Genomic DNA, 23,580 nt, shown 5'->3' with positions numbered 1-23,580 from the left:
AATGCAATCGCGCAATAGGATATTACGTTCACACTTCATCATTGGTGCAGGCCAGCACTGCAGTGAAGCGAATGACTCGCGCCCGAGTTGGGAGTTCATAATTTTCCCGCGAATATTACAGTAAAGCATGCTCTCGGGTAGCGCTGACTTGGAAGGCCCAAGGAAACAAAAATTCTCAGTGAGAGGTTCGTTTCGTTGGGCATCCCTGCGTGCAGTGAATTGAATGCAGCGGTCATCGGAGTGTTTACTTCTTTTTCCTAGCACCCTAGTTGCGTGCTTGATTCACAGCAGGCAAGCAAGAGAAGTAGCAAAAGGTATGACGACGCGTGATGTACTGAGGTGGGATATTGGCTGCTCTGGATGCCGCCACGCAAGGGGCGCAACCAGAGGAACATCATGCTCCTAGTCAAAGAGTTGCATGCAGTTTACGATGTTCTCAACGACGCGTATGGGATAACTGGGGAAAAGGAGATTGTGACGTGTGTACTCTCTTAACGCAGAAGCACGGGCGACAAAGTTTTCTTTCGAAGCTCTCTACCTTGCGTTGAATGCATGCGTCCAATACGGAAAGGGACATTTTTAGTAGTTTATCTGCTGGCTGCTGTAATTTATCCTGTGCAAATTTATGTCATACCCACGGACGGACGCATAAATAGTGGCGGCTTGCACATGTGTAGCGGTTTGAACCCCTGAGTGCACCGTGCTGCCTATAAACGTCCGAGTTTATGAATACAGCATTGAGGGGCATCCCTGTGTAGCAACTTCCGGCGTGTTTGAAACAAGTTTTTGACGCAGATAAGAGCAGCCCTCATTTCCAAATTAAGGTCTGTGACTTCTACGGCTGAACTTTTTTTCTTCTTCTTCGTTCATTGCTGTTCGAGAGAAGCTTTGTCGCCCAACTTCCACTTCGCCAGCAACAACGTGGCTTTTTTCCAGCCAGTGACTCATACCGAGTTCGACGAAAAGAGGGAATCTTACAGAGCGGTTGCACATTGTTTCTTGCCTAGAATCTGTTTTTTTTTTCTCCTTTTAGCACCTGTACACTTTCTTTTTTTTCCTGTCTGACTTGCGTACTTTCCTAGATTACTACATCAGCCCCCCAGCACTAATTGGATCCTTTGGCTGTACTCCCTTTTATAGATGTTTTTCTTTTGTGTGGTATTTGCACGCGATTACATGTAATAACTTTCTGTACTGTGTGTCAGCTCTACAAGCCCACATGTGATCTCTCAACTGGTTTTGTGTTGGTAATGATGAAACAGCAAGGGTGTTTTGGGTTTTAGGTGGAGGAGGGCGCTTTGAGCGGTCAGGGAAATGTTGCAGTCCAAGCCTATAACTATCTCCCATTATTACGCCCATGTTGTTACCTTCCACACCTGTGCTTAGAGCAGCGATATACCCCTACCAACTTCCCTAAAACACACGAAGAAGATGGCAGCACCATTTGATTTCCCAATGTACACATCTTCCCGTAAATGGCCCAAGATAGGAAGGAGTTAATGATCATATGAATGTAGTTATTGACAATACACCTGTGGAGTTAAGGAAACAGCAAATGCGCAGCCACCATTCTCGGTTAAGCAGTATGTTGTATGCTCCTGACACATTTGATGGTTTATATGCAGTCAATTTGCATCGCCTTTTTTATGTGCTTGATCCTCCAAACGCAAAAGGATGCAGTGATTAGAAACTTTCTCGCATTGTCGGGAAAATTATGTGCACTGCACTTGTACGCCAATTTTGTGCGATTTTTGTTTTGTATCACTTTATTTATAGTGGAGGATGCGCATATCTTGTTTCCTTCCTCCCGCTAGGAGCGACCTGCGTTTCTACTGGCTTGGGGCTGACATGGTTTCCTCGGAAACATACAACATCCAGAAAACAGCAATAACAACACAACGCGCAATGTACGCGATTTATCGGGTTTTGCTGTGGGCAAGGAGTGGACTGTTTGGAGAAGTGCCTTGCGAGTCAAGTCCCGCTTGTGGTTCGGGAATCATTTTTTTTGTCTGTTTTGCATTTTTGGAGATAGGGCTAACCAATTGGCATCATGCTTTGTAATGAGAAGGGGGTGGGGATTCACTTTCTGTCGACCTCGGCTGGGCATCGGGAGGGGACGGCTTGAGATCGTCCTGCAGTCAACTTTAGGAAGGGAACATGGCATTGTGTGCAGACGAAATAGACAGACAGACAGGCAAGGTGGTGATGGTGTCGTGTGACATGTCTCTCCCGGCATTATGAGCAAGGTGTCATGTGGCTTTTCTCGAGTCGTGCGTGGAGCGATATGTGTGTCGGTGGTGTGTGTGTGCTTGTGTTAGCCCTGTGATGGCTCACCCGCTTTTAAGGCCACTTTGCTCCCAGATGCGCGAGCGCTGGTCCCGCATATGCTCGCAGGGCTGCGGGCGTGCTGAGGGAGGCGAGAGGTGCCGCATGCCGGCCTACATTAACTCGGAGACATTATACAAAATGAGGTCAACCAACAAGATTGGAGCCTTCTGTTGAGTGTGAAGGCAGAGTCGAAACGTCTTTTTGCCGACTTGAGTCTCAAGACTTCAGTGGGTAGCATCCACTTTGTTACTCCTGTTTTCTAAATTTATGCAAGTAAATGATATTCCTTTTTCCTTTTTTTCATTTATGAACCAAGTGACTGCACTCATTGAATGATGCTTTTTTTAGTGAGGTTCCCTTTAAGTGGACCCACACATTGCGGCAATCTCTCGCATGCCCCATGAACGCCCGCAAACCGTGCAAGTCCTTTGGTCGGACGAGGAAGCTGCGAGGGAAATGGTATCTATAGAAATGCGTAAACTTCAGACCTAGCTTCTTTACTGCTCGGAATCATCATTTAATTCAAGCTTGCCAGTAGTTAATTTAGTTAACAATTTCTTCACGTATTTGTGCCCGCTCTAATTTCCGCATTGTGGATGAATTGCGCTGCCTTTTGGACAAGTCGATCTCAGTCGAACTTTCTGCGGCAGGAAGGCGAAGTCCACGATCGATGCAGCAGAAGCACAGGCTGCCATTCTGGCGCATGCTTATGCACAATCTGCGACATTGCATGCTCACGTCACCACGCTCACGAATCCTCTCGATTGGTGGGAGGATGTGCACTGGAAGCACTGACGTCCTGCACAAAGCACGGACAAATATGAAGGTTTTTCCTAGCCAGCTTGGAAGCCTTCTTCGTGGAGAGCGCGTTTGTACCTTCGCCTTCATGCCACACAGAGTACGTCACTTGGCAGGAAGGGCACAGTGCCCCACTGCTGAAATGGCAAAACAACGTTGTCATCGGCCCTGCCTGGGCTTTAAAACTATTTGGGCCAATTTGGTATCTCTACACACGACCCCGGAGGAGGTGAGACGCAGCGCACCTGTGGACCCCGCGTTCCGTGCAGCTTCCTCGGCCGGCGGGCCTCTAATCCTCCTGCAGGTTTCCCTGCGAGCCCATGCCTCCGGCCAGGCTCTCGTAGAAGGTGCCCGACCGCGGCAGTGCTGTCTGGGCCGCGGCGCCGCTGGCCAGATCGAACATGCGGTGGAAGCAGCTCTCGGACTTTGGCCTCGGTATCGTGGCGCCCCCGCTGCGGTGGACCCCCAGGAGGTTGCTGTACTTCCTCCGGTTGCCGCCCTGCCCGCGGCCGCCCCCTTTGGCGTCGTCGCCGCCGTCGTCGTCTTCGTCCTCTTCTTCGTCGTGGGCCGCCTGGGCGGAACGGAGCAGGGCGGTGACAGTGCTGAGGTCGACGCGCAGGTCTTCGCGCTGGCACACGATGTCCGGGTTCTTGCCGATCTTGTTGAGCCGTTCGGCGGCGATGGACTCCATGGTCCGCCGCATCACAGGGTACACGTCCAGCACGGCGTTGAAGTGCTCCACGGACAGGGAGAACAGGTTGCAGTAGGTCTCGGCCCGAACGCTGGCCACGCGCCGGGCGTTGGTCAGCAGGCAGATCTCTGCGCAACACAGCACCGTCGCCTCACTACGTGCACCGTCGACGCGGCTGCCGTTGGCGACGGCAGCTTAATCGGGCGATATGCCGGTTTCAGTAACGCGGCGTCTTTTTATCTAACAAGCTCATAAACACTGCAACAGCTACGCCCAAGCAGCAAGGTGAGTGGTTGCCGTCCCTGCCAGCATGGAGAAAAATATGGCTGCCGGTTTGTTTACTTTACTGCCGAAAATGGCGGCACGGGCACTGCGTGCGAGTCGCGCATGCACAGATCGCTGCTGGGAAAAGGTCCATTACCGATACATTAGGCCTAACGGAACGTTAGGCCTAATATAAATGTCGGGATAATTCCGGGAAAGCGTTGGCCATGGGCCTTATTAGAGGTTTAGCCGTTTTACTGTTGCAGGTACTGGATGCCGGCTTGTTCGCTCATTGGGGCGTTTAAGGGGTAACCACATAAAGCAACAGCAGTGAACGACGCGAAAACAGAACTAAATGGGTTCAGCAAATAATTTGAGCGACGAGCAAAGAAACGTATGCACTGCCGCCGGGGGCCTTCGTCGCTGTCGCTCACTTGTGGGCTGTTTACAGCCAGGCCAAACGCGCTCTACGGTGACGGGCCGTCGCCACCAGATCCTTTCATATATTAACAGCACTATGCAAAGCAAGCGAGATATGTTCCAAATAAGGAAGCCGAATGCAGTATACCTTTCAGTCTTTTCATGCTTTAAGGAAAAATAAGAATGGTATCGATGATTTATTATTTGCTAGCACCTTTGAAGATAGTAGTAGTTCTGCAAGAGGGCAATTGTCCTTGTTCATCCTTATTATGTCACTGACTGAAGTTTTGAGTTTTAGCACGACTGCCCGCTTAACCCGCTAAATTTTGTGCAGACAGTTCTGAATCAGAGTTCCCAAAGGAGCTTAAAAGAAATTTCGCCATTAGCGGTCACCTTGTGTGACTTTAAGTGTGTTAAATCAGGTTATAAAAACGTTCTGCTGTGACCATTCCTACACAAACACTTTTATGAGCCTAGCCCCAGGCTACAGATTTTTCCTACAGGGGAGTTTGCCACCTTGTTGTGCGTTGTGGAGCATTTTAAAGAAATCTGTGCATGCCGCTATCGCTATTCATCAGGCAACGATAGCCTTTATTAGCTGTCTTGCGCGCCCAAACAAGGAGCGGGGTGGATATAGAGAGCGCACCTCCAAAGTACGACCCGTCAGAGAGGCTGGTGGCCACCTCTCCGTTGCTCATCACAATGTCCACGATGCCTTCCTGGATGAAGTACATCTTGGTCCCGAGAGTCCCCTCCTTGATGATGACGTCGCCTGGCTGGAAGACCTCGTACTTGAGTTTGGTCACGACGTCGTTGACGAAGTTGGGGTCCGCGTTGGCGAAGAATGGCACCGACGCCACCAGCGACCGGCAGTTGTAATTGATCACGTCCTGCACATCCCCCGCACGAGCCCATCAGTCGCGAATAAAGTGACGAGCTCTTTTCGCGGAGGGGCGATTGAAACACTGGGGCTTCCCAGCAAAGCCCAATTGGCTCGTCTTCACGCTTTACCAGTTTTACACTGATTGTGTAAGTATCTATGAAGTGGTGACATATCGTCCCCCAAGGCACATTTTAACCAACCACTAGAGCATATTTCTTTTACCTTTTTTTGTGAACAGAATAGACGTTAAGTTTGAATTAACTTACTGTAATAATTTAAGTAAGCAGAAAGTCAGTACAGTTGATTCCACTTGTAACGATACCGTTAATAACAATATATCGGATATAACGATGAACAGCTATGGCACCGTCCGCTTTTGTATGCTTTCCATGGGAAAATAAACCGCTTATTACAATGCTCCAGTGCCGCGATATCGGATATAACGATTGAATCGGGTTACAGAAAGCACCGAAAATTAGGGTTGCCACTTGGCCGGTTTCTGACCGGCCCGACCGGTTTTTTAAACAGCGGGCCGGTTGCCGGCCCATACATAAAACCGGCCGTCATTGGCCGGTTTTTTGGCCATCGTGCCACGATTATGATCGTTTTGGCGTTTTGTAAGCGTCAATTCAGTGACTACGACAATAAATATGTGCCGACGAGCTGCGCAAAGACACGTGAGCAAAGAAAATACGTCACGTGTTTCCAGAAAATCCGTTTAGGTTTCCTTTTTAGACACTCTTAAGCACTTTCTGCGCAAATTTTATGTTGATTTCTCACCAGGAAAACGCTACAATAACCGGCATTGCATGGCAGAAAGCACGTGGCGTCTATTTTCCAACACAACTTCAGCCTTCTATATACCCACCCCAACCCCCCCCCCCCCCCGGCGTGCCGGTCATCTTTTGGGGGAAAGGTGGCAACCTTACCGAAAATGCGAGGTGCCGCCGGCTCTCCACGCCAACCACGCCGACACCACGCGCCACGATGCGCCTCGCATCCCGTCCACCCCTCAGAAATCGAGTCAACAGCACAGCTACGAGGAAGCGAGTAGGGGAACAGTTCTCCTTCCAAACACCCCTCCCGATGGCGCCGCTTTGACCCCGTCCCCGTGCCTGCTTCTTCGAATTTGACTGGGTGCCTCTTCAACTATAGTTCATCTCACAAGCTAGCTGCAGCACTGTGGAGGCTACATTGTTATCAATAGTGCGCCCACTGAGGGCGCCTAATCCGCCGTGAAGGGGGTCCTGAAAGGACACTCCCTTCTCCCCTCTCGGCAAGTGGCACCGCACGGCCCCGGCGCCTTTTGTCGCTTCCTTCGCGGTGAGTTAGGCGCCCTGAGGGGGACAACAATGTAGCCTCCACAGTGCTGCAGCTAGCTTGTGAGATGAACTATACCTCCCTTTTTTCCACGGATCAGACGTCAGGGTCGGTGTTTTGGAAACGTCTGAGTGCCTCACTGAAGAGGCGACCGTTGCGCGGAAACGTGCTGCGGACAGCGGTGGCAGTGACAACTCTGACGACGCGGTTGCACAGCCTACTCGGGTAGCACCTTCGCACGAGGCCCAACGCATGTTGGGTCCAATGCAGGAGGCCCGCATATAACAATCATCGGTTATAACGATGGGATTTCCTTGGCACTTGGATATTATTTTAAGTGGACCAGACTGTATACATTTATTTCAGCTCATTTTTAAACTCGGTGTGTTTTGACAACACAACTTCTGCTGCTGAGCAATTCGTGCCTTTCTGTCTCCGATACGTGCATGCTGTGTGCGTTATGTATGGTTTTGGCAGAACAAAGTTTCAAAAGTATCAAGAAAGAACCTCTGGCTATGGCCCTGCTTTGTCTGTCTGGGTAACGGCACAGTCCTTACGCGGAAGCATTAAGACACCAACACGCTCGTAAAGAGTTGCAGCTGATCGTAGAGCAGTTACCAAGTGTAGCCCACAATTGGGTACGACCTTGTGCGCTCCCCTCTGCGGCGGCGTCTCACCTCTCGTAGCCTCTCGGAGAGTTCCCCGAGGATGGCCTCTTCGTCGAAGAATTTGCCCTGGTATCGGTGTTCAAAGTAGTCGGTGATTCCCTGCCGGAGGTCTCTCGGCAGCTTCCGGTAGGCCATGTACTCCTCGACTTGTTTCAGCTTCTCCCGGTACTGGCGGCGCGAGGAGTCCAGCGACTGAATGAGGTTGGTGGTGTGGCCCAGGAAGAGGGCGTAGCAGGTTGCGCCGCTGATCATGCTGAGCAGCGTGAGCCACATGTCCGTGAGGCTCTGGGGCGGGAAGCGGCCGTAGCCTATGCACAGCATGTGGGACATGGCCTTGAAGAGGGCCCATGAGTACTGCTCGAACCAGTACTTGGTCTGCGCCCACGGAAAAGCAACACGCAGCCTCATCTTAGAGGTGGAAGGCGAGGGGCGACCAGTAAAGGTTGCACCACACGAGGCAACAGGAGCGCTTTGACAACCCAGAGTATCAATAAGAAGGACACAAACGCACCACACCCAACTTTGTGACAATTGTTGAAAAATATCCCCCTCTAGAGAACGTACGGTATTTGTACTTGCATGACGTGCAAAATATTGTAAGTTTGCTTTACGGCTCTTAGGAGGCACAATTTACTCGGTCACTGGGAATGTCTTATGCCAGTTAAAAATAGCAAATGACAAAGAAAGACTCCTCAATTTTCAAATTAGTTTAGAAACAATTAGGCCAATTTTGCTTTGTCCGACTACTACTGAAAAATCTACGACAGGTTGAACTTAATTTTGTTAACAACGCCCTTCTTTGCTAACCAGCGAGACATCTATCAATGTGTAAAGCGACGGGCAGAAATGAGCTCATGAGCTGGGCTGGTGAGGAAAAAGTGCTTTTACTGAAATAGCGACAAAAGGCTGCCGCACGCACGCTGTCCGGTCACAAGTCTGTGCAGTAACAGCATGTGAGGCATGGCCTTCATTGTCATTGAGGGCACTGCTCAAGCTATGCCTCGGGCAGGGCCGTAGCCAGATATTTTTGTCTAGGGTTGTTATGGGTTATCGGAAGGTAAAAGTTTGGCCGAAATTTAGGAACACTAAGCCTCGCTTATGCGCTGCCTGGAAAAAAAATCGGAAGGGTTCCCAACCCCCAAACCCCCCGTCTGGTCAGTCTGAGTCTTGTCCATAGCAAATGTGGGCTCAGGCAACACCCATTCAATATCAAGGTCATCTTACGCAGTTCATCTTACACCGTGGCCGTTAGGGATGCCACAAGAACGGATGGGCCATTTCCAGAAAGTGACATCCCTTGTGATGTTCCTTCCAGTTGCGGCGTTACTGACATCATAAGGACTTCTCACTGGCCTCCGCACCCTCAGTGCATGAGTATTTGTGCAAAAGGGACCTGACAAAAATGGCGTTGCATAGAATGATAAATGTCGCGCTAAAAGTCAGATTGCGCACTCCCAATGGTGGCCGTCTAAGGTAAGAGCAGCTACTGAAGACAGCAACCAATGGGAAGCATGTAAAATGGCGTACTAGGGTGACATTTGCCATCTAGAGAGAAGGCAGCTGTCATATCTTTTCAGTTTCCAGACTGCTTTTTTGAGCCGTTGCTACATTCTCCTAGCCCTCCGAAACGCGTGCTTCACGAGTCCGAGCTTGCGGGCTCCTAGGGGCCCGACTCATTCTAAGCGCAATTGAAGCCTTGCTACGAGGCTGATCTGGGCTCCAAAAAACCAGGTCCTTCACACTTAACCTGCACAGGCGGTTGTCTCCTCACCTCTAGTTCGTTGATGGCGACCCAGGAATTGGAAGGAAACCCCTGCAGCATGGGGACGAGGAACTGAAGGCACCCGCTCCAGTGACCAATAAGAAGCATCATGCAGATCAGGTTGAAGATTTTCATGAACACGCTCGCCATGTTCAGGAACTGCATCATCCCAGGTGGAGGACGAAGAAAAAGGAAGAAAAGGTGAAATAGTTGCAGATTAATCAACGAGTGCATTACCCACAAAGATGGTGCAGCCATGCATTATACAGAGCCCCGTTTACTCCACTCTACGCCTTTTAATTTTGTAAGTGTAGGGGCACCATGACACTCTTTTTTATTATCATTTGAGCTATCTGACTGAACATAGTCATGCTTCCAAAATTAACTCTTGGAAGCCCGAAGCATTTAGTCCAGCGACTGAACTGTTGTTGAACTCAGGCAAATGAAATTTATGGTGTCACGTTGGTGCGCTGGTTAGGCATCGCAGGCATGTTTGGAGTTTGTGGTGCAATATCCTGTCAGCTCATTTTCAATGCCTTGTCTCCTGTTGCACTCTATTTACCTCATTTTCCTTCATTCCTTTCTGGAACACTAAATATACCAAACTCCATGAACGTTCTACACCACATGTTTGTCTTTTCCTTTTAATGTACACTGAATGTCGTCACTGGCTGCCGTCACCGGCTGAACGTTTTATTTCTCCTGAAGACGCCCCATCACAATTGCCTTACCCTTGCCCGGACCGTGGACACGCCACTAGACCTACAGCAAAGCGCCCTGCCTGGTAATGCAAGGCACACTACGAAGTGTACCGAAAACACCTTCGCCGTGAAGAGTTAGTCAGATACGAGCAGTGGACACTGGTGGTTCCAGAAGAAACTATGGTTCGTGTGACTGTCGCGTGCCGTACGACTCTCGTATGCCGAAGGAGTCGGCATACGATGGCATCATGGCATACGTATGGCGAGGGAGTCGGCATGCCGAGTATTCCATTGGCCCTTCCCTCAGATCTTTCCCTTAGAAATGCCAAACCGTCATCCTTGTCACAATCAAAATCTAGTATTTGTCATGTAACCTTTACTTGCACAAATATCGCTTTCCGTTCGTTTGTTGCTCTTGTTTTCGCAGCAGTCAGGATTAAAGGACATAAAGGACACCCATGTGTTTTTTGTTGTTGTTGGGCAGACAGGGCATTAAATAACGGTATAATCGTGATTTTGCACTGACATAATCGTCACAGTAAAAATGCAGACCACTCTGTAATTCATGAGAAACTGAATTATACTTCAACCATAAAAGCATTCGCGATTTCAGAAAGAAAACTGTGAACTCCAGAAGCGGGGCTGCATTTTACACACTTGCGGTGCGTGGTGTGCAAAAAAGTAAAAGAGCAAAAAAATTGCAAGGAAATGAGAAAAGAATGTTTGTTATGGCCGAATCATTTTCTTTTTTCAGCTTGAAAAATCGTCCATGTTATTCAATCCTCTTGCTGTTGTGTCGGGAAAAAAAATGAGTCGACAGAGCTTACAAGAATGCTTATAGCGGCACAATAACATACGATATGTTAGGGGATGGCATTTTGCCATATGGATTCTGGTCTGTTCATTCTAACGTGAGTAGTAAAGATAATGACTGTTTCTTGTTTTTTTTTCTTACCATGAAAGTTATCTTTGTCGCCACTGCATTCAGAGGTTTTGATAACTAGGTTGCGGTAGCATCACTAAATAAAGCTTATTTAGTGACGCTAGGCTGTGGCTAAGAAGTATTGGTGCGTAGCTCAAAAAAATTTAACCCCCGTGGGGGTAATTACATTCCCCGGTAGCAACAATGTGTGAAACAATTAAATATTGGTGCGTAGCTCCAAAATCAAATTTAACCCCCGTGAGAGTAATTACACTCCCTTGTAGCAACAAAGTGTGAGACAATTAAGTATTGGTGCGTAGCTCCAAAAGTTTTAACCCTCGTGAAAGTAATTACACTCCCAAGAAGTATTGGTGCGTAGCTCCAAAAGCTTTAACCCCCTTGAGAGTAATTACGCTCCCCTGTAGCAACAAAGTGTGAAACAATTGAGAAGTATTGGTGCGTAGCTCCAAAATATTTAGCCCCCGTCAGAGTACTTACACTCCCCTGTAGGAACAAAGTGTGAAAAAATTAAAGGCCCGTTCACACTAGCGACGAAAGCGAGCGAGAGCGGCGGGAATTCTGTCGCGCCACGAAAATTGGTCCCAACCATTCGACAAAAACGATCGTCGCGCGACAAAGCGACGGCATTCCCGTCGCTTTCGTCGCAAGTGTGAACCGGCCTTAAGACAGAAGCGGCGCATACTTTTTTTTAATTTTTTTGTCGCATCTGACTGTGGGGAGTAACACATAAATGCAGATCTGAAGCACTATCGGTACCCTGCACGTGTAACTGACGTTCTGGCGTTTGGATCTTAAAACGCGCCAACATGCAGGCATGCACATTGTTGCACCATACGGCCTTTGTTGAGCTAAAATACCTAAGGTACTTAACAGGGGAGACACCCCTTGAGTTCAACATGGCTCCCTCTATAACTCAGATATGCAGGACAGTTTTACGGCCATCTTTTTTTTTCTCCCTACAAAACTTCGCTAACGTGGTAATGCGTGCAAACTACGAAGTTGTACTGAGGTAAACTTGCTTGCCGCCGATGTTAGGTAGGTTAGTGTGCGGTGCCATTAGCGTTGGCGCCAAACCTCCGCACCGTTACCAGCCATGCCATTAAATGAGGACTGACAACTCATCTCCCACTAACGAGCGGTGGTTTTCCCGACTGGCAAAGTTGGTTTCTGGCGCTCGTGTACGTGCTTCTCGTTGCTTAGTGTTACAGCGTGTCTCTTTCGCAAAACTCTCCTGCTCCTCTGGGACCAAAAAGTGTACTTAAGGTCGGAACCTTATGGACTCATTGTGACCACGCTAAAGCGGATGTTTTATAGGATTCAGCATAGCCTATATTTAGGATTATCTACTGTTTAATGAGGAAGTTGTCCTGATTGCATATCCTGAATTCTTCAAAACGTGTTTAATTTAATTATCAACAAACAAAGTAATCAAATAGTTTTTCCCCTAAGAAATTTTCTGGGGTATGTTTTATTCATGTAAATGTGATGTTCGCATTCGGGATATTCACACTCCAGCCGTTGCCAATATAATGAACCGATAACTTTACAGGCACGTTCACCGATTGGATGATAACGACGTGCACCATCAGTAAGTCAACCGGTCAGTCGGCAAGTATTGTAGGTGCAGCTCTCTTGCTGTGCTTGGAATAAGTGCACTGTATACGCTGTTCTAGTACAAGATAAAACACAGAACAGTTCTGCAACGCTACGCTAAGCTCAGACAGGTGTTCATAGCAGCGACAGCAAATGGCTCCCCTCTGCGTTCTCCACTCAAATTGCGCGTTCACATATGCTCCAAGGAAACTGATGACGACAGTCCAAAAACTATGGCCTTTTTCCACTCAGCGAAGAAACGGTGCTTGTGTTGCGCACTCAGTATCCCCTAAAACTGAACTAAGTCTATAACCAGAATGTAGGCAGGTCGGTTGGCAGAAAAAAAAAAGACAATGTGAAAGTATTAATGCTTGAAAATTATTGTTGCATAGATATATCAGCAGAATCGATGCATGCACTGCAACACGTATACAATCAGCAGGCTTCATGCAAGGCAATTTTTTCATTACTGAGTTAGTCCTAACTGGTATGGGACATGTCTACATTTTCTCATTATTATTATTGTTAGTTTGCATTTTAGTTACGGCCCTTTATTTTCGCTTTAACTGTTGTAATACACAAAACTGCGGTTTCAGTAAACATGTAGTTTATATGCTGCGCTCGTGTTGTCAGTTCCTTGCTATATCCTACATTTTGTTTGCGCGGTTTCCCACCCTGACCCACGGCAAAATATTACGCCGGGGCCAAGACGCCTCATTGTTTGTTCCTGGGCATAATAAGAAAATGTTTATTGCTTGATCATCATAATCTTGCCCCAACGCACATAATCTTGCCCCAACGCACGCATCCTTACCATCTTGTTCCAGCATAGTGCCCAATGAGGATGCATGCATTGCTGCTGGGACCTTGGCCAGACGCGAAGCGTTCCCACAAGGCATTTAAAGCTGTGCTGACATTTCTGAGCAGCAGCGGCCTCTCAGAGATGTTGTAGTTGAGGCAGTATCGGTATAGGCATCTTCTATACATAGCCACTTATTCATTTCTCCGCCATCTTCATATCTCTCCTCCTCTACCCACACTCTTTCCTCCCCTTTCCCTTCCCACACACAGAATAGCTGGCCAGATATACTACCATCAGGCCGACCTTTCTGTGTTTTTTCATTTCAATAAAATACCTCTCTCTCTCTCTGCGCTCTTGCAAATTAAACGATTTGTGACCTATTTGTTTTCTTGCTACCATAAAAATAGATTGCAATGAGTATTCGCAACTGAGAGCATGCTGCTTCTCTCGGTGACGTGATTATATTTTGCGTCGGGAATGCCCGAGGTTTCCTTCGCGATTAATAATGCGGGCAAGCACGAGCCAGCTTTAGTAGCTTGGAATGGTTTGGCTTATAAGTACTGTGGGGATCCTGGCGCCCGAGGCATTGCGCGGCTCTTTTCCCCCTTTCTCCTTCGTCTCCTTCGAGTTGCTGGCTCGTCTCGGCGCCGCTGTGTAGAGCCGAGCCGTCTTCTAAAACTCCTGCAACCGTTGCGGCGATAAAACACTGTCACACAGCGGGGGCTCCGCCCTGGTGTTGGAGCTAACCTCACCTCATTGGCCCGTTTGAACGATGCCCGAACACCACCCTCGCCAGGACGCGAACGCGCGCCCTGCGCGGGGGTCCGTTCGGGGAGACGCTCAGGAGGACAGCCGAAGGTGCGTAACTATTTCCTCACCGCCCGGTCGCAGCTCTTTTGCGCCGGCTCTAAGCCGCTAGCCCTTCCGACTGCCGGCCCGTGCCTTCGGTTGATCCTCAGTCCGTTCACTCACATATTAGCCGTACCTGACACTCGACGATCGCGCCGTGCGGTACGCGCCTGGGAACGGAAGGACAGTGTCTTTCTATTGCGAGCCCATCGGCCAGCACCCCAGATTTTGCCCTTATTGCTGAGCCCACCGGTTCAGCGCGCCGAGGACGCGCACACTTGCGCGTGGCGCCAGATCGCCCATCGTCCCTTTCCACCCACGGGGATGTTGAACTGTAACTGAAGGGGTTGGCGCGAATAAACGCCTTCTGATGTACTACACTGGGCTTATGCCTTTGTCGCCCTCTACTCCACCTGCCCAACAGAGGCGGTGTTGAGCTGGCGCGACGGCGTCTAAGTTCCGTGAGCGTTCTCAAATAGCTCGAACCCGCGGTGGCTCCTCGCAATGTGCATGAGTGCATGCCTTATGCAATGCTAGGGTGGTGCATATTGTGAGGTAGAGACCACAGTACTTCATGTTCAAACATTGTTTCACCCATTCTTTTTGCCGGGCGGTTCAGTTGAGGGATAGACAGACGAAAATTTTGAGTTTAGGTAACCAGAGAAATGCTATCGCCGTTAAAATTCTTGCCTGTCTTCCTTGTGTGTGGGCCGGCTTTCCCGTCCATCGAAGGGATTTGACGCGAAAGTCAAATGCTCACTCCTGAGCATGCGCATTGCACTTAATCCTTGTCCTTGCTTTGCTAAAATTCGAGTGGGAGAGTTGGAAGGCGTTCCGTGGAACGGGGCGAGGGTTACTGAATGTCAGGCCGCTCATTGTGGCTGGAATATCGTGAACCACGGAATATCGGTAGAAGCATATAGTACAGCGTACAGTTACTTTTAAAGAGCTGTCAAATACCCCAATGCGGGTATGGTCTGCTCTGTGGCTAAGTAACACTTCGTAGGCTTTAGAGTGTGGACACAGGTTTCTTGTGGGCGACCCTCCCAGCGCTTGCACTCCGAGTAACTCATTGATTGATTGACCATTGATTGCTTGGTGCATGCCCTAGGATGCACCATCGGCGGCAGCGTCTGTTGCGGCGTGCGCAGCAGCAGCGTATACATTCCTGCTGCAGCGGACGTCACCATTGCAGGTGCGTACGTGCTGCGTATATGTACCACCTTGCCAGGATAACAGCAGAAACTGTCGGATATGCACCAGAGCTTCGGCCGAAAGGCCGAGCTCCATGCAGCGAAGTTATGAAGAGCCGTTTTTTCGGCGCCGACGGAGCGTGCACCGCCGAGCGTCGTTTCCCCCTTCGTCGTCGGTTTTTCACTGCATGGAGGTTTCGCGTTGAGTTCTGAAGACGCCAACCGGTACCCGCAGCTTCAAGCACAAACACTTTTCCTAACTGGTACTGGTTGGCGACGTTAGACGTTAAAACGTATTTGGCACGTGGCATTAGGCCTACCGTCTTATGTTTAGGCTCAGTTATGTTACCTTTAAGTTAGGCGTTATTACGACGTGCTAAGCAACATCATATGATGTTGCTTAGCTTAGCTTAGTATATTCATTAGTATAGTATATAGCTTAGTATACTCATTTCACGCCGAGCTGCGGTTTCCCGTTCAGTTCGTTATGCCCCAGAGCGTGACGTTAGGCCTAGCGTCCCATATTCGCATCACCCTTTCCTGTTCTGCACGTAGTCGTGGTTTATATTGCCTCAGGTGTTGGCGCTTCCAAGCTTGTAGCTTTAAAAAACTGTTCTTGTTGCCTGACTGGAACATAATGCTGTGCCACCATCAAGACTTCATGCCACACGCAGCCACCGGGTCCAGTCGCGTCACAACTAACGACGTGGCTCTGGTCCCAACTAGCAGTTACGCGACAGGCAGCAGCAACAGCAGCAGCAGCAGCGACGGTGGTGGTAGCAGCACATTCTGCGGCGGCGCAGCACAGAGACAAGGCCCAGCTCCTGGCTGCGGCGGAGGCGCTTGCAGCGGCGGAGGCTCCGTCAGGCAGAGCAGCGCATCGTGCCGCGGTTCGCACTAGGCGAGCGGGCCGAAGGAGGAGGCAAGCACTGACCTGGATGGCCCAGAGCTCTCCACAACTTTTCAACAGACAGGCCGACAGCCCCGAACTGTTGGATAGCGTGGCCAAGCTATGCATCTGCAAGGGGGAGGCAACACGCGAGGCAAGCCTCATTGTAGCCTGGTGCGGGGGATAGAGCGGCGACCCATTTTTCCCCCGTTTTTTCATCGCTCAAAGGTGTCTGGGCGGCAGGGGAGGGCGTGCTTCTCTCGGAAGGTGTCTCTCGCTGGAATCTACGGGGCCGCATTCGAGGAGTCCGGCCTCTTGGGATGCGGTGCGGAATCGCCTTCAGGACCATGGCACGGTTTCGTGCGAGCGAGCCGAGGCGGGAACTGAAAGCTGCACTAAAGGCTCCTGGTCGGTCATAGCAGTGAAACTAGAAGATGACTACCTTGATGGGGGGGATCCATGCTATGAAACAAGGGGCGCAAAAACTGCAATGCAGCGCCTCCCCAGGAGTTCTTTTTCGGCCGTGTCTATGATGCGGTCACGGGTCTCTCGTTCGAAAGCGCCAGTGAAACCATGTCCGCAAGGCCACGTTATTCGTTATTCGTTATTTGGAACGCCAAATAACGAATTTGCTAACCCAAAGCATACAAAGAAGCAAGCAGAAGCTAGAGGAAACCAGTTAGAACTCCGTGAAGCAAAATTTCGACGTTGTACACGGATCCTTTCTTTTCTACCGTGTCTTTGACTGCCTGGCATGAATCTTATACCCCTGTCACACGGGCACTTTCAATCGCGATTGAAGTGAATCGCGATCGAGTTTTCGAGCGCGCTCGGCGTACTGCCGCTGCTACACGGCACATTTCAATCGCGATTGAGAAGTTGCACGGGTTGCGCTCGTGTTCGCCAGATGGCGCTAACCATGTACTTGCGGCCGGCGTCTGGTAACTTCGCGCGGTCGTAGGTATACGTAACTATGTAAATATTACCTCGCGCTTATTTGGGTCAAGTTATTTGACACAATTTGTGGCGTTAGTTGAAGTTGTCACATTCGGTGCCATTACTGAGCGGGGACGAGAGTATCGCCGCTTTCGTTCGATCGCGCTTGGAAGCCTCGATCGCGCTTGAGAAACCAGGATTGAGTTCGAGCCGGATCGAGCTCGATCGCGATTGAAACTGCCGTGTAGCAGGTGCCCGATCCGGATTGAGCTCGATCCGGATCGACTCAATCGCGATTGAAAGTGCCCGTGTGACAGGGGTATTAGCCACTAGATTCATTTGCGGTGACATTGACAGCCCTTCTCTATCGCTTTCTACGGCTATGCAGTTACGTAGCTTTTGAGGTAGGTATAACTGCAACTTTACCCCAGTCAGATGTATACCATTCGTTCTAGCTTCATCAGTTTACGTCACTGCGCATGCCAGCTGTGCAAAACAAAGGCATCTTCCAGTGATACCGGCTGACTGACTGCATTAATACTGCAGCACAAACTATGTTTGCATCCATATCAGGATGTGTGTGCTTTGCACTCTCATTTGATACCGGCAAATAAATATTGCTAAAACAGACCAGTCTTTCCAGCGACAAGGCCCGATTTTTTTAGCTCTAAGTTCTGCACTTATTGAAAGAAGAGGATAAGATTAGCAAATGACATTTCAGGAATTTATTTGTGTGTTTATGAAAACGGTTTTGGTGTGGCACGATAGGAAATAAGGCGGACAAGGTTCTGCGAAATTGCAGAAATTGCTTGTCATTAGTTGGTCTTTTACGGTGCGTGAGATACTTTAGTTTGCCTGTACGAACCTCGAAACAGCGACCGGTTAGAAAAAATTTAGAACAGAAAACAGGAAGCAAGCACGTGGAATGCCATGCCACACTCATGTCTTCATTCTCAAGGGCATGCAAAGGGAAACCGAAAAAGTCTTAAAAACTCCCCCCTCCTCCTCGTGTGTTTTCAACTAAGTTCGTTTAGCGCATTATGACAGTTGCTGCCTTCATATTTTTTTTTCACGATTTTTTTTGTAGTGTATGCGAAAGTGCTAGTTTTTGGAGAGCGCCAACTTTACTTTTCTGTTAGCGAGTGCAATGAAATTTCGTTACTTGTGCTAAGGTAAAAATAAAAGATAAGATAAAACGCTTGCCGCTTAGACCAGGGGCGGCATTCTTGTGTTTGTCCGTTTCGCGTCCGTTTTGTTGTGACGTACTTGCAGTTTTAGGCGGGCTTTGGGTTGACTTTTGCGCAACTGCTCTTGTAAAGACATTTTAAACAACTAAACCTATTTCAAACTATCTTTTATGTGTTTATAGTTCCGCCAGCGAACCAACAACAAGGCGACGAAAAACCGTCTGCTCCAAATCGTCTGCTCCGACAAGCCGCGGCTCATAGCTCCGCCGTGCTTGCATGGCGTCACATCCGGGTGTTCGCTTTTAGCCAGTCAGGGCTTGCTCAAAATGGACACTTTTGAAACGGACACAAAGCGGACAAAACACGAAAATATAGCCCCAGAATCGCGGCTATTACAGCCCCACCATCCTCAACCATAGTCACCCACATGTCACCCTCCCTCTACGACCCCTTGTGCCAGCACTGTGTAGCCTCCGCCGAATCCCTCCCTTGAGCAGTGGGAGACAGCGCTGCCCAGGTCATCGCTAGAGCTACAGCAAGCCCTGGTGACTATAGCTTGGAAAGCAGCGCGTACTGTCCACCAAGGACGCCGACAACACCGTCCCACCCTCAACTTTATGTTTAATTAATGTTCATTACTCCTACTACTTACGTGCAACGTACCGTTTTATAAAGTTTTACGTGAGATTGCGCAGTTTCATGCGCACGCAGGACTAAGAAAATGCTGCACTATATAGGCAGCTACGTGACGTATACTGCACGTCAGACTCCTTTACTCAGTCGTCACATTTATTTCGTCTTGTTTAGTTGAATACTGTGGAAGAAATGAACTGGGTGTAACATTTCTCATTCCGATCATCTGCAAAAAAAGCAGCAAGAACAAGCTTTTGACAAGCATGCCAGATATTACACCACTGAAATAAGGGTCGATGCATCAGCAAGGCCACAAACGGATGTGCCACGCAACATGGGCAGGTGGTGGAGGAAGGATGGGTACAGGCAGGTATGAGACAAGCTGTTACACTGGCACAACATCCATCCAAATGGCACGAACATTGACTGAGTCGTCTTTGTGATATTTTTGCGGGAACAATAAGTGTTGAGCAGCTGAGGAAAGTGCACCACAAAAGGGGGACAGAGACAGCCTCAGTTGGAAGATCACGTGCGCGATGTAAAAGCTTCGCGCATGACTACGTGAACAGAGACAAATGCGAAAGACAAAGACTATGCGGCATACTTGCTCTTGATATTTAAAGTGTCGTATTCCCGTGCCAGATTCCGCGGGGGTGTTTTAACAATGGCTTCAAGCTGCAATATTTACCAATCGTACAAAAAGAGCTTGAGCCATCTTTACCAAGTGTGCACTTTCCTCTGCGCCCATGCATTTCTTGCCACTGGAGAGGTGGTTTACTGGGGTTCTTTTTCCTAAACTTTGTGCGAAAATTTAAAAGAAAATAATTTCGCTGCATTTTTTTCCCCTCTCAAGGCGTCAGGCAGAAATCAATATTTTCTATAATTTTCTTTTTTTCACTTTTTGAAAAACCTTTTTTAACAAAATGCTTCGATCGTCTTACAATAAAACGTGGTCGGGCTATCATTTTTAGCGCCACACTTGCGTCATGCATTCTTAACGGCACTGCCGTTGAATCATGTTTCTATGCTGGTGTGTTTTCTTATACGTGTTTTACGTGTTCATCACAACTATTGAATTTTGAATGCCGCCGACTTGTATTGTCAGAAAGATATTTCAGGCTTAGCGAAAACATATTTACGCATTTACTGATTCCATCGCCCGACGTACGGTCACCCAGCCATCTTTCCAGTGGCCCACTCATCGTAAACGACACAGACAACGAACAGACAACGTTGACACAAGCTTCTACAAGGCATTGCCTCCAAAAAGCTGGCTATACAATACAATGAGAAACGTCACGTGCAGCGCAGAGATGCGTTCACTAGAACCACTTAACGGACGCATGCTACCATTGCTATTATAAGAAATTGCTGTTAGTCGCCGTGGTGCAAAGCAATGAATTGTACCTCCAGGACATTACTGCTGATAATGTGCGATTAGTGAGAAAGCATTCAGTCTAACATAATATCAAAAACAATACTTTCTTCTGGCGCAACTATGGGTAATGCGCACACGCACAAAACAGGTAGCAGCTCGGTTTCTTTTTTTGTGAGTAAATAGAAATGTTGAAATTCTTGAGAGGCAGAACGAAAGTGCAGAAAATATTCTCCCGGTGTGGGACCTAATTCACGACCTTTGGAGTACGCGTCCCATATAGGTAAATACTACAATCCAGTCGAGGAAAGTCGTTCTGTTTTTTTTAGGGTTGTTACTGCAACAGAAGTACCCGACGCCACCGCCTAAAATCTCCTTTTAGTGCAGTCCCTCAGCTGGATGACCAATTACAGAACAAAGTGCATGATATCGGACATTTGGGGTTTAAAATGAGATGAAGAAACGCGTTTTTCACGCTCTGGAGCCCTTGCAACCATCATAATTCAGCAATAGTCTTAACTAAAATGGCATTCAACTGCTGTCGTGTGATTGGGATACAAAATACTAGTCAACTCACCTCGACAAGTTGCGACCCGTTGCAACCTGTTTTCAGGTAAGTACGTCCTCCTAGTGTTATCGTTTTGACGCCTACTGGACGGTCGCTACTGACCACGGCGTGTACTGTGTCCACTGGCCACGTTAGAGCGTCCATATGACAAGTAAATCATGAACTGCACTCTGAGCTGCATGCAGTTTCTCACATAGCTACACGAACAAACGATCGAGCAGGCTCATTCCGAGCAGCACCAGCCGCTGTAACTCAGTGGCCAATGCGGGGTGCCGCTGTCCACGAGGACGCGGGAGTCTACGTGGCTTTTTTTAGATGTCATTTCGGATTTCGGACTTCTCAAAACTTACCCAGAGCAGTTCCGTATTTTTTTTGCCCATGGAATTTTTATTGTGCGGGCTGTTTTGGGCTGTCCATAAAGTGCTCAAAATTGACGGGCAATCTTATCAGAGAGACCATATTCTGGTCGCGGAGGACCTGTTTTAATTAACAGCAGAGCTGTTACCGAGAAATTCCGCCCCAGTCGGTGCACGTGAGAGTGCGCCTCGTGAGGAGCGCCCGGCGTCGGCCAACTCGGCCTTCGAGAACACTCTGCCCAGCGTTCGTGGCATGATCGCTCGCGCGCTGCTCCCCTCGCCAGTTACCGTGCGTTCGCTCCTGAAGTGGGGGGGCACGGACGTCTAGTTCGTGCTACAGGCACCGATTTCGCGAAGCCGGTTGCCGCGGGTTCTAGCGCGTGCTAACGCGGCGCACTTAGGGAGAGATGTGAAAGGCTGCAGGAAAAACGACCCGGGTTTTTTTTGTCGTGGATAACTTTCAGCGTCAATTTCGGAAATCCATGTGAGGTGCAACAACCATGTCTCCGACGAAGGAAGAGGGGCCACCAGCTCTGCTGTTTCTCCTGCTTTGCACCACTAGTGAAAGCTACGACATTTCTTTTTTTTTTTTTTTTTTCCCGATGAAGGGCAAACGCGAAACAGTCCGCGTGTGTAGTTTCCAGTGCAGGTTAGATCCGGAGGTCAAAATTAATCCGCAGCCCTCGACTGCGCTTCTGCTCGCAGCTCGGCGGGGTAGCGCCGCGTTAGTCAAATTTGAATTTGAAAAAAAAAAAGGGGCTTTGAATATCTAATGCGCGCGTGGTGCGAAAAACAGTTGCGCGGATGGCCACGGAACGTTTGCCACAAGTACGTGTGGCTTAATAAATAAATAAATAAATAAATAAATAAATAAATAAATAAATAAATAAATAAATAAATAAATAAATAAATAAATAAATAAATAAATAAATAAATAAATAAATAAATAAATAAATAAATAAATAAATAAATAAATAAATAAATAAATAAATAAATAAATAAATAAATAAATAAATAAATAAATAAATAAATAAATAAATAAATAAATAAATAAATAAATAAATAAATAAATAAATAAATAAATAAATAAATAAATAAATAAATAAATAAATAAATAAATAAATAAATAAATAAATAAATAAATAAATAAATAAATAAATAAATAAATAAATAAATAAATAAATAAATAAATAAATAAATAAATAAATAAATAAATAAATAAATAAATAAATAAATAAATAAATAAATAAATAAATAAATAAATAAATAAATAAATAAATAAATAAATAAATAAATAAATAAACGCAAGAAGACACACGGCTCTTAACATTCGTTCGCCTTAGATATATTAAGCTTAATCATTTTCACGGGAGGTGATCGAGGGTGGGAAAGGTGGAGGACGCCCACCTACCATTTTGCCATGCGTCCGATCTGCGGACGTCTATAAAAATGTTTTTCAGCGTACCCATGCATCAGCAGAAGAGGTTAGCAACATACACTTGTACCGAGCTTGCCTGCAACAATGCATATCCGCAGGAAGCTACATTCGGTGGTAATGTCAGATGTAGTTGAGCATCGCTACCTGCATGACGTCTAACGGGTGACAGTCTGGCTGCACTTTAAGGTTGCAAAGAACGGTGCAATTCGTTTTTTTTTTTTTTCTTTTTGTCGTGTCTAGGGATCTCCAGCGGTTATCAACTAGAGATGTTCAAATGGAAGACATCTAAATGCTGAAAGTAGCTGTGTCGCTCCTCTTGCTGGGAAGTCTACGAGGCGTTGGGATTACCCACGAGCATTTGACCGTCCGTTTACCATACGGCACCGTGCGGCTGAGGTGAGTCGAGTGGCCGCAACTCCATATCAGGATACGTCTGCTTCAGTCGCCGAAATGCGAGCGCGCACTCACGCACGTTTCTAACAGCTGAACAAATTACTTGAACAACTTGGAAAATTGTTCAACCGGGGCGTCTCTCTACATATATTCTATCTGCAATGAGTCCTTCCTTCTTCGATGCAGCAATCTCTCTTTTCTTTTTCTTTCTTTCTTTGTGCTGTAAGTTGCTTTCGCCAAGTGCTCAGTGCAAGCAGCTATGGCTAATAGTTTTGCCAAGTGCAAATCAGGTATGTCGGGCATTCGGGTCTGCTTTGGCTCTCATAACTGGCTCCTTTCATAAATAACTCGTTTGAACGCTACTATTTTTCTTCTTGTTGTTTTTTCAGCGTACGCTGATTTATTCAAACTGATTTAACGAACGCAGTCAAGTGTATGCTGCCCCTTGGTAGGCTGACTGTGATCCAACGGGAACAGAACGCCATTTTCTTGTGAAAATTGCCTCATCCCTAAAGAAACTGTAGACAACGTGACTGGTTCCTCTATAAATTCGTGTTTTTAGTGAAACTCATAAAAGCGTCAGCTGTATT

At 47.8% G+C, this 23,580-nt stretch overlaps 1 protein-coding gene across 1 annotated transcript in view; it reads right to left on the bottom strand.

The window, feature by feature from the left end:
* Positions 1-755: 755 nt before the first annotated feature.
* The window catches only part of Ih (hyperpolarization activated cyclic nucleotide gated potassium channel Ih), a 36,448-nt gene continuing 13,623 nt past the window's right edge, over positions 756-23,580 (bottom strand). Inside the window, exons 4-7 of the mRNA XM_077700292.1 lie at positions 9,144-9,293; positions 7,382-7,747; positions 5,148-5,391; positions 756-3,945 (exon numbers count right to left, since the gene is read on the bottom strand). Coding sequence (XP_077556418.1) covers positions 3,416-3,945; positions 5,148-5,391; positions 7,382-7,747; positions 9,144-9,293 — 1,290 coding nt within the window. The 3' untranslated portion in view covers positions 756-3,415. The remainder of the gene's footprint in view (positions 3,946-5,147; positions 5,392-7,381; positions 7,748-9,143; positions 9,294-23,580) is intronic.

This window comes from Haemaphysalis longicornis, unplaced genomic scaffold (genome assembly GCF_048455015.1).
Source record: "Haemaphysalis longicornis isolate Haplotype H1 unplaced genomic scaffold, Haemaphysalis longicornis Haplotype H1 scaffold_2, whole genome shotgun sequence".
NCBI classification, from domain to species: Eukaryota; Metazoa; Arthropoda; class Arachnida; order Ixodida; family Ixodidae; genus Haemaphysalis; species Haemaphysalis longicornis.
This window is presented reverse-complemented; position numbering and strand designations above follow the sequence as displayed.